At 34.4% G+C, this 14,820-nt stretch overlaps 1 protein-coding gene across 6 annotated transcripts in view; it reads right to left on the bottom strand.

Moving 5' to 3' along the window:
• Positions 1-2,871: 2,871 nt before the first annotated feature.
• LOC144450478 (receptor tyrosine-protein kinase erbB-4-like) overlaps positions 2,872-14,820 on the bottom strand; it is a 109,688-nt gene continuing 97,739 nt past the window's right edge. For 3 of the 6 annotated variants that reach the window (XM_078141096.1, XM_078141095.1, XM_078141099.1), the window contains 19 exons: positions 14,596-14,795; positions 14,317-14,449; positions 13,935-14,004; positions 13,556-13,698; positions 13,341-13,422; positions 12,893-12,976; positions 12,039-12,302; positions 11,522-11,814; positions 11,013-11,160; positions 10,215-10,235; positions 9,798-9,911; positions 9,551-9,649; positions 9,075-9,416; positions 8,382-8,604; positions 7,943-8,040; positions 7,102-7,296; positions 6,467-6,644; positions 5,875-5,991; positions 2,872-4,417 (listed from right to left, as the gene is read on the bottom strand). In XM_078141096.1, the coding sequence (XP_077997222.1) occupies positions 3,981-4,417; positions 5,875-5,991; positions 6,467-6,644; positions 7,102-7,296; positions 7,943-8,040; positions 8,382-8,604; positions 9,075-9,416; positions 9,551-9,649; positions 9,798-9,911; positions 10,215-10,235; positions 11,013-11,160; positions 11,522-11,814; positions 12,039-12,302; positions 12,893-12,976; positions 13,341-13,422; positions 13,556-13,698; positions 13,935-14,004; positions 14,317-14,449; positions 14,596-14,795 (3,241 nt within the window). In that variant the 3' untranslated portion in view covers positions 2,872-3,980. The remainder of the gene's footprint in view (positions 4,418-5,874; positions 5,992-6,466; positions 6,645-7,101; positions 7,297-7,942; positions 8,041-8,381; positions 8,605-9,074; positions 9,417-9,550; positions 9,650-9,797; positions 9,912-10,214; positions 10,236-11,012; positions 11,161-11,521; positions 11,815-12,038; positions 12,303-12,892; positions 12,977-13,340; positions 13,423-13,555; positions 13,699-13,934; positions 14,005-14,316; positions 14,450-14,595; positions 14,796-14,820) is intronic. The other 3 variants (XM_078141097.1, XM_078141098.1, XM_078141100.1) reach the window with 3 other exon arrangements.

Raw genomic sequence — 14,820 nt, forward strand, 5'->3', positions numbered from 1 at the left:
ACCCACTCGGAAGACTTCGAATCTGTAGAGTACAGTCTGGACATTCGTCTGCGCAGCCTGTCTGCGCATATTTATCGTACATTAACGGTCTAGATATTCATAGAATTTGATGCTTTTTAAAAGTTTGATCTAAATACAACATGACGAAAATTATTATGAATATGGCTCTCTGAGAAGTGGAAATTCCAACGACTGTTCCGAAAGAATTATAACATTTTTATCGATTGATCATTGCGTGCATCGTGACTTATCAAAGTGACATATTTTCGACACAAAAAAATATACGTCAACTTAAAGTGAAATGTTCATTGATGAAAAACATGTTTACACATAAACAAGCTAGATGAAAATCACATGGGATGAAGTCTATATCTGGAAAATACATGGGCCAATTGTGTTTATTATTTTTAAAACATTGTGTAGAAATTACAATGTATAATTCCTAGCTGATCAATGATGACTAAAACCGAATTATCGAAAATAAAAATTCGTTTTACTTCATCGGTAAAAATTAAAACTAAAGCCAAATTTTGTGAATTTTCATACAGTTGTTAATTGTGCGACGATGTTTAGCATTATGCATTTTGATCACAATTTACTTGCATACAGTAGTCGAGATTACATTGGACTAAATTTCTAAAAACAAACCGTGAAGGTTACATGTTCAGAGATATAGTTGAATATTGCATGGAAAGATTTTACATTGCAGGGCTTCATCAGAGTAGAATTTAATAACAAATCGAATGTTGTATGTGATATGCTTAAGCATGTGTGTCTTCCTCTTTGCCCAAGCCATTTTACGACAGATATGTTGTCTTCACGGAAGTGAAACTGAGAAATCTCAAAATGAACATCGACCAAACAAAACGGTATTATGAAAAATCTCACATAAAACTATGTCTTTTGAAGCTACAAAACATGCGAGGAGGTAACTTGTAGATTGTACTGTGACTTTGGAACATTGTACCGACAGACATGTACCACCTAGTACCTACAGACACACCAACAGACATACTGACAGACATACTTGAGGACAGACATTTCCACATGCGTGCAAGACTGCTGCAGATACACACACACACACACAAATATCTCTGGGGACAGACAACATTCACAGACATACTTGGGGACAGACAAACATCTCCTAGTTACCTGCAGACACACCAACAGACATACTCAACCCATAAACCTCAATCCTCAAGTCAGCTGTACTAATACTTCAATCAAAGGGTAGACATAAAAATTTCCACTGAAATGATAAAATTTATTGATTTTTTTCTTAAAATTCAACTAAAAGTTTACTGTACAAGCTCAGCTAGACAACATAAAGAAAAGAAATTGTCAGGCACAAAATGTCTCATGAAAATTAGTAAAAAATATTACAATTTCAATGCAACAAAGTAATTAACATAAAATTCAAAATGTATACATTTCTCATAAATGTGACAGATACTTTAAAAACAAAACCGAAGTTTCAGTCCAGAAAACAAACTGTAAACGGAGTAAACATTTTATAAAACAGCTGTGACTTAAAACGGAACATGGGAACAGAAAATGGTTTTAAGCAATTTATAACGACCCTAGTAGCACTTAACTGTTTCTGTGGAAATAACCTCTGTTTGCTTAAACAATTCCATGTAAAACTTCACTGCGTCATGTCAGAGAGCGAAGAATATTCTGGCATTCGCAGTTTGTCTGACGGTACGTGCTAAAAATAGAAATGTGCGTATTATATGGATTTTGATACATTACATTACAGTATGCTGTAGTGCAGTGTACTGTATGAATATGGAGAATATAGTAACCATGGCTCCAAGAATCAATAGGACAGTACATTATAGTTACTTTGTAACGGTAGATGGGAAACAAATGTTCGATCTAAGGTCTAGTAGACGGATCAAAACGATGTATTCGTGTCCAATTTACCATTCCAAGGTAACTGTACTGTACTGTACTGTATGGTACTGTACGGATATGGTTGTTATTACTATGGAAAGCAAGCTATCTGCAAACTAAGATAAACAGACTAAAATTATTGCTGTTCAATGTGGTAGATTACACAAGTGGGTGACTTGGTTGTGTGGATATAATCACCCTGTAGTCAAGATAGTGTAAACACTGAATGAGGCTGACAATAGTTTTAGTTTGTGTCTATAATCTTAGTACACTGAAGGCTCAATTACCAGAGTAAAAAATCAAACAATACATATACATGCCATATAATATATTCATTTCCTTTGTGGCAGGTGTGTAAGGTCACTATATGACCCACTCGCGTACATCCTACTACTGCTGTGGATGGAATGGTTAATTATATTATCGTAATATAGTAAAAAATATAGTAGTTAATACGGTATTTCTACAATACATTGCACCCTTGTCTTAAACCCCCCAAAATAACATTGGCATTTGTTCACTGCATGTTAACTTGAAAGTAAATACATTATTTATATAATATACTATGTACCCATACACCAACATTAACTCTCATGAAACTGACTTAAAATTGTACGTTCATTTTTTTTTTTTTTTTTTTTTTGCACAAAATTTGAACTTCTTTTTGACTGACACAATGAAATATTCGTAAGCACTGAACGTTCATCAAATCTTTTCTGGAGAGAATTTTTTATTTTTTTATTTTTGTTACAAACATTGCAAATAATGGTAGGGCAAAATAGATAAAGAATATGAGGAAGGACTACATTGCAAGGTGAACTTTGACCTGCAAGTTCTTTGACCTTTGACCTGCAAGTGTAAACTTTCCTTTTCTAATAACTTGAGAAAACCATAGTATGGCAGTGTACAGGAAAATAAACAACATGAGAACCGGAAGATAAAACAAAAAAACAAAAACAATGGAACAACCAAAAATAACATAAAAATCATGAATATTTATTTCGTTAATATACTATCATTTAATTTTGTGAAATGCGCTTCAAGTTCAACTGATTGAGAAAATCAAATTTGCTCTTTCCACAGTTCCCTTACATTCAGAAGTCTATATACACGTACAGAGCATTTTTCATGACACAGAAGCATAACATAATGACTTTATTCCCCCCCCCCCCTCCCCACATTCAAGAATCCTATACAGGTATTGCATATTGATGCAAGGCAAGTGAATGCAGAGTTGTGTTAATTCATTTTTTTCTCTATTTACACATGTTCTGAACAATTAACAATTACAAAAAAAAAAGACTGGTTTGGTCCCATACTCATTTGGCAATGTGATGTGAATTTTCAGTTTATCTGATATTTGTGTTTATTTTAAGGTTGATAAATTTCTATGCTATTGTAAACAAGATCACAATAAACAGAACTGTGTACAACTAATAAACAAAAGTTATTAGAAATGGCACTAAATGACCTAAAGAGGGCGCTGTAATGTAACATAGGACCAACCATGATTTCACCTTCAAAATTAATACTTTTCATGATTATTCATTATTCACAATTCTATAAAAATTTAGCAATTCAAGTTAAAATTTCGGTAGTGGCTTTGTTTTCGGGAAAGCACCTTTCAAGAGATTTATATAGTTATAGTTATACATAGATTACATATTAAGCTGACATTACATGATAGAATCTGTATTAAGTTAAATATTACTACTTTCTAGCTGCAAAGGTCTGTGTCATAAAACTACCCTCCGTGTCTAACACAAGAGTTTTTGTCCACTGTCCAATACGCAGCACGGTTCTGTTACAAAGGGAAAGACTTTTCAAAAAACTTTCTACTTTCGTTAAAATCTGTTGTATACACAAGTTCAGTAAATTTTGAAATATAAAAACAATTGTACAGATACACAATTCGATAAAAAACTGTTTCTAATAACTTGAGTTAAAAATATTTTTTGAATATGCTGTGACAAGTCTTTGTCAACTTATACATGATTGAAAATTGAGTCATTATTTCCTCCTTCACAAAAGGGGAATGCACTAAAAAGACACACAGGGTTCTTGTTTAAAACAACTCCATTTTTTTAAACAGTTGTGTTTGTTGATGTTGAGCCCATAAGGTGCAAAGCTGGCGCGTGTCGAAGAGGCACTTCATTGATGTAGTCGTGATCTGACAAATACTCCTCACTTCCGGCTTGCGAGAGTGAATGTAAACTGTTACTCATAGAATGTCTGTTGCCAGGTAATGAGTTCATACTAGCAGTTAATGATGGGATGCTTCGAGTAATAACATTCTTATCATAGTGATTGGGGGATAAAAGTCTATCGCTGGCTTTGTTGCCTCCATTGGGTATCATTTCCTTGGGTGGTTTTTGTAACAATGGAAGTTTACTCTTATTGTTCTCTTCCTGACTCAAACGATGGTATTCCGGATTGTCCATTGCTGTTGGGTGCAAAACTTGGGAATACGTGGGGTTTCCTTCATCTGGTTCATCCTGCTCTTCTTGTGGTTCAAAATATTCTGTGGAATAAATGTCAAATCATAGTCAGAAAAACTGCTTAGCAAAGTACACAAGCGCAGTACAAAATGAGCGAGTTATACATAGACCAAGATACAGGAGGTCAAGGGTTAGATGTAATCGGCATGAATTAGTAACTATCAATGTAAAATTTGTATGAATGCAAAAGAAGTTGAGTCAGCCATATTGAATATTTCATGACAGAGGTCAAAGTTCAAAATATGAATATAATCCAATGTGTAATCCATGTTAAAGTTCTGGAAGGGATGTATTTGTTTGAACCAATCATGACACAGTGATGTGAATACCATGGTGATATGCAAATTTCAGCATCTCCTTGTCCACAAGTCTACATCAGTGCAATATTTATGTTTGATGGTGTTTGCATGCTACTGCAAATTGTCTCTGACTATACAAACACCACGTGAACACCATCAAATCTAGTGAATGAAGCCAGCATGCTGCAGAGCTTGTATTTGATCATCGCCATGACAATGGTCACAGTATACATGTACACAACGAACCAAAAACACAGGGAAGAAATACAGACACATTACAGGTACATAAACATACACAAGACAGGCTGAGAATGAAGACCGTGCTGTGACATCTGCCCTTTCACCTTTGACCTATGCTCTCTGCTACTCATGCAAAGATTGCCATTGAAAATTACTATGTTTATGATTGCAGAAGTACTTGCCAGGAATTTATGTTTGATGTGGGAATAATAGAGAAGCGAGTTAAGTTGATATTACAGAAGTTAAGAGGCAGAGAAAATACGCGCAAGGTAAGGACATAGTTACACCTACATTTTGTATAAATATGAAATTTGTATTTGTACGATGATTCTAAAAATGAAATACTTTCAGCTTTGAAATGATTTGGTTATCTACCAGTAGTTGTGTTACAAGTGAAACAATCTAAAACTAACTATGGTAATGCATCAGTTTGACATTTTATTACCATAGCAACAGCTCAGTTATTACTATGGCAACCAATGAACCTTGTACTACATACCATTTTATAACAAACATGCAGATGAGAGCAACTGTATTTATATGTTTACGATTACTGTCTTTGTCGATGTATGTTGACTTTTGGAAATAATTGTTTAGTTAATTGCAAGCAGTTATATCTGTATGTTTATAATTATTTTTGTAAGATTAATAATGGCAGGTATATGTTTATGATAGTGGTTTTTTTTTATGTACATTGTGATTTTTGTTATGGCAGGCATTTGTATCTGTAAGTATTGCATTACAACTTTGGTTGGATGTAAATAATACATAACTATATTGTATGAGTTTTGTTGGGTGTATGTTATACATAACTGTATGTTTTCATGATATTTGTTAATTGCAAGCAGTTGTATCAATATGTTGATGATTAACTAATTTTTTTTTTTGATAGTATGTTACACTTTTCTTAAATGAATGACCCACACGGTACACATTCATACCTGGGTTATCAGGTGAAAAGTCAGTTAAATTCCTGTAACGGTTAGCCAATGGCTTCTTGGCAGGCGTATCAGGTGATGGAGCAATATACTCCTCTGCTTCTGCAGCTTGTTGATGTGCTGGGGAAGTGCAAATTAAAATCAACACAAATCACCACCATGACAAAAAAAGCAGATATATTATAAGTCATTTGCCATGCATAATTTTACTGCTTATATATATATACATATACCATTGGGATTTCAAATGCAAACATTATCTGCTGTTAACTTTTACTGTTCAAATTATATTTATTCAAATAATATTACTTTCATGCGTAGGATTTTTGCGAATAACGTTACTCAGCTTTACACAATACAAACAAAAGCAACATATTTAGCAAAAACAAAAAACGAGGCATGACACAACGTACAAACAAACATACAAGCAAAGCTTACAACAGAATAAACACTGACGGAGCACATACAGACTGAGCCAGTGACTGGCGAGGTTTCAGTAACACAAAGTTAGTAAAACATTTGACGATTGGTTGATATTTGATGACATTAGCACAAACGTCATTTGATTGGTTGGGATAATCACATGACAACTTACCTCTATTTTTCTGTGCCTGGACAAATAATAACGGATCAGTGCTATATCTTATGCTGTCTTCTTTTTTCTTGACCGGTGAATTTAGTTTTGTTTTTCGACTGTTTGTTCCTTCACCTCCTTCTGCTCCTAGAACGTCAGGATCGTGTCTGTCATAGGTATAAACACCATCATGTGGCATCTGATGAAAAAAAAAAAAACCCACCAAAAAGACAAAATTAATCTTTGAACTTTATGAAATCGTTGCCTTAGTGGAGTTGATTTAGAAATAAGCTCTCCTCATAATGAACATTAAATGCCCAAGTTTCTATCCTGGTTCATAACCTTACTGTTGTCGTCTCATTAGTAAAAACGTAAACATTAAACAGGATCATTTATTCTGGACAAACTTTCTCTAAAACTCTGACCGACCACTGTTTCTCACAACTAAATTTTACTGCTAATCCGAAGTAAGTTGGCATACAGGTATCAAAACAGTTGATTTCAAATAACAAAACTCCCTTTTCATAATTGGTTCATAATAGGACATAAGGACTTGGTTACCATGCCAACGATGAACCATCGCTGATATGCCAGGTGGAATTTACAGATTGACCTCTAACCTTTCTATTCTACTTTGGATTAATTTGCAGACTTACCGACTGTGGATGTATAGTCATCGGTGCGTACGGATATCCAGTGGATCCTAAACCATCACTTCCGCTGTTTCCAGTCAAAGTGACTGGCTGGAGATAATCCTCAGCATCCATCAGTAATTCCGGCCCTTCATCCGGAAGTAGACTGCGATAGAATTCAGTTCTGGAAGGACTTGGCAGTGGTTCATTACCATCATTCTGTGAAAGAAAGAAAGAAATCTAATTAATCCACCTGTCAACTTTTCAAAGCAGTGCACCTTTATTGGATTTGACTTTTACTTAGAAGGTAATTCATTTTGTTATCAGTATCTCCAAGAATATAATTTGCATTGCAATTTGCTTTTACATGTAAAAACCATAACCCCAAAGTAAATCATTTTCTGTATGTACCACAATTGTTTATAGCATCCATATCAAGTACAACCCATAACACCAAGGTAAAGTGTTTTCTGTATGTACCACAATTGTTTATAGCATCCATGTCAAGTACAACCCATAACACCAAAGTAAAGTGTTTTCTGTATGTACCACAATCATTTATAGCATCCATATCAAGTGTAAAAGTATACTGTTTCATTTGCTAATCGACCACATTAGAAAGGCCACATTCAAAGCTTGTAAATAAACCAATTGAAACTGTTTACTTTTACACTTGATATGAATGCTATAACCAAGAGTAGCACATAGAGAAAGTGCTTTACTAAAATCCATCTGGCAATTCAATGTTTAAATAACACATACTTCGACACTTCACCTCAAATCAGTTGCACTAAAAACAAAAAATGAAGTAAACTACAAAAGAAAGAAATTGTGCTTCATCTTTTGATTAAAAAAATAGACTTACCTCAATCACTAGATATCTCTGTGGATCCCGTGCCATCTTTGTAAATTCTTCCATTAATTCAGGGAAGGTTGGTCTGCTATCAGCATCCAACATCCAACCTGTGTACAAAAAGGCAATACCATCATTAACTGTTGCTGCTATCTCCGATGTGTCAGTATTTTCACAAACATCATAATACCTTTTTGAGAATCATATATTTTTTGTGACAGACATTTCAAATTAGTATTCATCGAACCTTATAAATGCTGTCCTCAACACCGTATCATTTCACTTTTGACAAAAAGAGAAAGTCAATAATATTTGGATTTTAAAAAAGAAAGTGTTTCCCTTAGACAGATGAGAAAATGTGTTCTTTTATTTGAAACTATTTCTTGTCATAAAATTCAGCATCTACAAAATTTAACAAACTTATAATTTTTTTTGGAAAATGAGAACTTACATCTCAGCATAATCATATATACATCAATCGTACAGATCTGAGGTTGTGACAGACGCTCTCCTTTCTCCAGTAAGTCGGGCACGTCGCGAGCTTTAACGCCCTCATACGGTTTGCCTCCAAAGGTCATAAGTTCCCAGCACGTTACACCATAACTCCACACGTCACTTTGATGTGTGAACCTCCTGTGAGTTATACACTCAAGAGCTAACCACTTAATTGGCATCTACAGGTTGTGGGAAAATATGCAAAATAAGTATGGAATAATTCATAAAACAATTTGGACTAGAATGTCTCTGTAGTACGATAGTATTTTAAGGAAAATTATCTATATGTGACAGAAATGTATGACTCAATTTTCAAAATGTTGAAAAAATTATAATCATAAAATCTAAACACTCAAGAAATTCTATTTGAATCAATTATATAATTTTGTCAAAAATTGACAGAAAATATGGAATTTTTTTCAAAAAGTTTAGGTAGGTAAGAACTCTGTACAGAGAAGGTTCTTATACAGTGTAGAGATATTTGATAATATTGACAAGTACAACTGCAATTCATCAATGGTTTGAAAGTTTCTGAAGTTCATCTGCTATATATATCAGTATGTACAAATCTAAGAGGTCAATATAAACCTATATTGACTTGACCTTTGACATAAGGTGTTATTGTATATTGAGTGGTGTTATTGCTAACCTTTCCGCCTTCAGCTTTATATTCTTCCTCGTTGATTTCAATGAACTTCGCCAACCCAAAATCGGTTATTTTGACTCGCGTTGGACTCTCCACAAGGACATTTCTGGCAGCAAGATCACGATGAACCAGACGTTTTTCTTCCAAGTAAACCATACCCTTTGCAATCTGAGTACACCAATTCAATAGATGCTGAGAACTAACTTTACTTTTGTGTTCCCGAATATAGTCTAGTAAGGCTCCTAATGGCATCATTTGGGTAATCAGCATCATTTGATGGGACATACAGACACATAGCAACCGTACCAGATGGTCGTGATTTACCGTTGCCATGACATACGCCTCCTGCAACCAATCAATACACAAACAGCAGTTATTAGTAGATGCCCCTATAGCAATCAATATAACTGACAACAAATTTCATTTCTAAATTTCAACACAAAATACATATTGACGGAAACCATGGTTACAATCCTCACCTCCAGAAGTTCTTGATTAGCTTTGTTTGAGATTCCATCCCGGATAACCTTAATTGCAACAGGAATACGAACTCTATCGCCTTCAGGAAGCCAGAGTCCCTAGTTGAGTAAAAAAATACAAGATTTGTCAGTGGATTAATTGCAATGAGTTAAGGGGTCTTGATACAAGTTTTCAGTTATACTGTATTATCTGTTTTTGAGTTCAGTATGCAAATTTTATGAAAACACAAAAAAGTTTCCAACTCACCTTATACACCGTTCCAAAAGCACCAGACCCTAACACTCCGCCTTTTTTTAGTTCGGTTTCTTTAATAATCCTCAGATACGCTTGATTAGGAGCTGCCCCACTTGGTGTCAAAGGCTAAAAAAAAAAATAGAAATATTAATTTTGCTGTCAAACAGTCGCAAAATAAAATAATCATAAATTGAAGATTACATCTCGTATCAAAATTCCATTTACAACTTAAAGAATACAGTTTCACAGTTGTGCATTTTATGGTCACTGAATTGGTGGTGTACGAGTGCTTCGAGAAGACAATAAAAAGAATCCATGTACCAACAAACATACACATACTGTTTACCAACAAACATACAAAACAACAAAGAAGCAAGACAATTCTCACAGACAAACACATGTCCATCAAAAACAGGAAGTGCGTATTACCTCTGCAAATGTGTCCATTGCCTGCAGAAATGCCATGCAAAACAAAAACACAAAACGGCAATACATTAGTTCAGGAGGGTTAAGAGTACAGACACAAAATAGAAAACAAATCACCAACAAACATATAAGTGCAACCATAACAATACATATACAGGTAATATAACAGCCAGAAAATTCATTAATAATCAATTAATCAATCTTATAGTGTCAAACTTCCATATTAGGGTAATACTCTATGTTACTGTCAATGGTTAATGCATAATTATATAAGTCAAAACCACATTTTTACATAATCAGGCATTTTTTCTTCTGAATGTACACTTTCTCAAAACAAATATTACTGTTAGAGATTTATTACAAAGGTTGAGCTTTTTCATTTAATATAGCCATTCAGATTTCTGCTGCTAATTTGTTTTGAGGTGTGTGTAGTATAATAATAGTGTATAGTATCAACTATGAAATGTGGAATGATGAAATGAATGTATTCAATTGCTGGATTTTTTCAGTGTGTGTGTGTGTGTGTGTGTGTGTGTGTGTGTGTGTGTGTGTGTGTGTGTGTGTGTGTGTGTGTGTGTGTGTCACTGAACCCGGCCGATAAACTTGACTAAATACGTCACCACTTAGTGACAGTTGTACACTTCGTGTCTAATAACCCAGAGGGCTGGATGTGGTGCTGTATTTGTATACTGCACATGGAATTGTATTAATTTGTAAGTCTTCATAGGACTTTAACAAACAAACAAACAAAACTAACAAACAAACAAACACACACAATAGTGTAAAACAAATGAAACCTACATAGTCGGCTCCTCCGTATTCCAGATAACTTCTTCTCTTATCCTCTAGTCTCCGTTGTCTTCGAAAGTACCACGCAAGTATAACGATGGCAAGTACAATAAGCAGCAAACCAAACACACAACCCACTATAATAGGTGTACTGTTGATCCTTAAACAAAAATATTATAATATAATGAAATTTGTAAATAAACTCCAAATTTTATTTAAAATTTCGGATTTGTTTCATGCCAAAACTGAGTGAATTTTAAGTAATACCCTTCATGGGAGTTTTAATGTTGCCAGTTAATAAGAAACGAGAATGTCATTTTGGATTTTTAATAGATAAATTGCAAATAACTTAAATGTGTCACAATTTTGTAAAATGGATGTTATATGCCAACCCCTATATTTCAAATATTTTGGTATATTCTAATTATGATTTTCACAAGGGTTAGACCATTGCTGAAAAATAGGGTAGTTGATTGGTTATCTAGAGTCTGAAGAGTATTGCAACTAAAATTAAAACTCACGGTCTTGTTCCGGTCTGTGGGGCAGTAATCTTCTCTCGTACACACTTCTTAAAATCGATGACCGACTCGCCTACAGCGCATCGATCAACACATTCACCGTTTTCAGTACGGAAGTTTCGGCACTCAAAGCAACTGGTCCTCCTGTCATCTATGCATCCATTAAGACACTCATCATGACACGGTTGGCAATGAAGGTTTTTATCGGGGTACAAATTTCCTGTACAGTTGGTGACACATACACTATCATCCATCACATACTGTTTATCGATTGGGCACTCCCCAACACAGAATACCTGCAAAACAAAATTCCATAGTCATATAAACCATTCACTACTTCTGTAGTATAAGATTTGGAAATTAAAAACATGAACATTCATGTAATACTGCAGTGGATATGCACAAAAATACTGAAAAGAACATAATACTTCTGATCAACAAATCTCACTCTGTCACATGTTTTATGACAATATATCACACGAGTTCACTTAAAAATTGAAATTCGGCATAAGACACTTACAGTGCTGTTGGAAGTGACTGGTTTATCTTCCTCCATTGGGATGATATAATTCTTGCATGAATCACACTGTGTTGGATCGCTGCCATGACAACCGTCACTGCACTCTTCATTGCATGGTTGACATACATTTTTCTCATCTGCATACAGCAATGCGGGACACTCGGTCAAGCAGGTATCCCGGTATTTCATGTTAACGCATTCTGTACAGCCGTATGGTCCCTTCGAAGTACAGGACAGACATTGATCATGGCAAGCCTGACATACCTGAAATAGTAAAATACTTTTATTAATATCAATCATATTATTAATCATAGCATGGCATGTGGTTGCAATTTAACCCAAAGGATTCGTCCTTCCACCTTCCTACATCACATACATCAGCTACAAATCTTAACACACTGAAAATTTTTTCAACACTTTTTCATTTTTCAAAGTTGATTGATCGCACATGAAATATGAAGCAGAGCTTGGATATATTTGGTACTTATTGAGCTAAAGAAAATAAGCAATATTTTCAAGATTTCACAAACAACTGGAAAGTTCAGAGTTTCCTCTATGGTTAGACGATAAGATATGCTGTGTTATGTTCTTTAGCCCAAATGAGGCTTTTTTGTTTAAGCGAGCATTCTAACTGTACAGTGCCTCTGATCTCTACATCGTAGTGAAAACTGGTGCTTTCTAAATCACTGATTGATTGATCGACTGTAATGATATCTGACAGAGTGGCATAGCATGTTGTATGTTACACACTGCTTGCTCATTTATGGTCCTTACATGCGTGCCACAGAGGCTCATTCAATCAAAAATCTGTCAACCAAAAAAAATTAGTTAGAATGGTCAAAATTCTGTCTTACCCGTGACCCTGCATATGGTCCACTGAGGCTGAACTGTTCAAAATGTCTGTCAGGGCAAGGAATTTCCTTCTCCATACATCTGATCTATAAGACGAAAAAAGACCTAAAATGTTTGAAATTTGTCATGCAGAAAGGCCACAACGATGCCATCTTTTCAATTCATTTTCAATCACTTCTGACTTATTACATCTTGCTACATGGTTGGTAGATTGTGTTGTAACATCCAAAAGACAATTTCATATTATGATTAGCAGATACATCCATACACCTGATTAGCTGACACATCTTGAAATTTGATTGGCTGATACATCTTGAAATTTGATTGGCTGATACATCTTGAAATCTGATTGGTCTATTGCATCTCAGTGCTAAGCATCAATGGTGATAATTTTGTACTCTTGTCAAATATTTGACAAAAAAAAATTGTATGAATAAAATCCTGACATACCAAGTTACTATCTATATCAAGAAGGACTTGTTCACATGCAATGCATCCATTGTTACCAATTGTGTTCTCAGGACCGACGCATCTATTTAAAATGAAAAGAACAACAAACAATTGAAGTTATTACTGTCAAATAATTGTATGCAGCATTCATTTCAAACAATCTTAAAAAAGTGGATCTACTTCCTACGCAATCAAGTCATCATATAACTTCTTACCCTCCACTATCTCCATCCTTTCTGCAGTTTTCATGGCACTCCTGGCAAAGATCGTTTTCATCTACATACTTGCCAAGTGGACACTCAGCTTTGCAAAATGGACCATCTTTCACATGTTTACATGTTGTACAATTATCAGCACCCTGGGGAGACAAAATATCACCATATATGGTAAATTCATTTACATAAAACCAAATATGGTGTCAAATATTGAGACCTGTCCTAGGGAACACAATATTACCATATATGGTAAGATCCTAATTAGCATACAGCATATGTTTTTCATATATCTTTCAGTCAGTAAGGAATTTTTTAAGTATACAACCAACAAAATCTGCTGTGAATGAAAAATAAAATAAAATAAAATAAAATAACTTACCGAACCAGAACAAGAACCATCACACTCGACATCACAATATCCACACTCTTTGTCAGAAACGATGTATTGTCTGTAAAAGGTTCAAGAATTGAAAAGTTAGCATATATGTAGTAGTTTGGCACTTTCTTGTCTAAAATACAGATAATTTATTCAGCTTATTTTTGTTTAGATAAACATTTTATATTTATATAAAAAAATGTGCGTATCCATTTTCACTTTCAAATTGAGTGAGCACAATATTGAGATGCTAATTTAAAATCATTTCAATATTTTTGAATACATCATTTTGCAGTTGATTGTACAATTACATGCACATTTTGAGAGATTCTTTTTGAACATGACAGAAACTTTCAAATTTATCAACAAAATCCTGGTTGCTCACCCCTGATCAAGTAGACACTGTTCAACACATTCATCTCCAAGATTGAAATTTTTACATTCCATGCATTCAGAGGCACCAGGTCCCCAACATCCAACGTTTGTACACTCCTCATGGCATATAGCTCCATCAGTTCCTATAGAGGAAAAAGGTATTTGATAAAAGTCCATTCTCCAAGTATTAGGTTTAATGACTCGTCCAGTGTGTAATTTACATTTTTATGTAGAAAAAAAAAAGATTTAAAATTTTAAAAAGAAATTTCAATCAATGTTAAATACTTACGACATAACTCTCTGTTTCTATTATTTCCAACTTGTGCATTCTGGATATTTATGTTAATGAGAATATCATTAAACATATTCTTTGTCACATAGCACAAATAAGCGTTATTTTTGATAAAAACATTGCCCATACTGATTTCCTTCAGAGATACCATTCCTAGGGATCGGAGCGTTGAATCCAAGACGGAAAAGGCAAAACCTCTACGGAGACATAAACAAATAGATC

This window comes from Glandiceps talaboti, chromosome 20, assembly GCF_964340395.1.
Source record: "Glandiceps talaboti chromosome 20, keGlaTala1.1, whole genome shotgun sequence".
NCBI lineage: Eukaryota > Metazoa > Hemichordata > Enteropneusta > Spengelidae > Glandiceps > Glandiceps talaboti.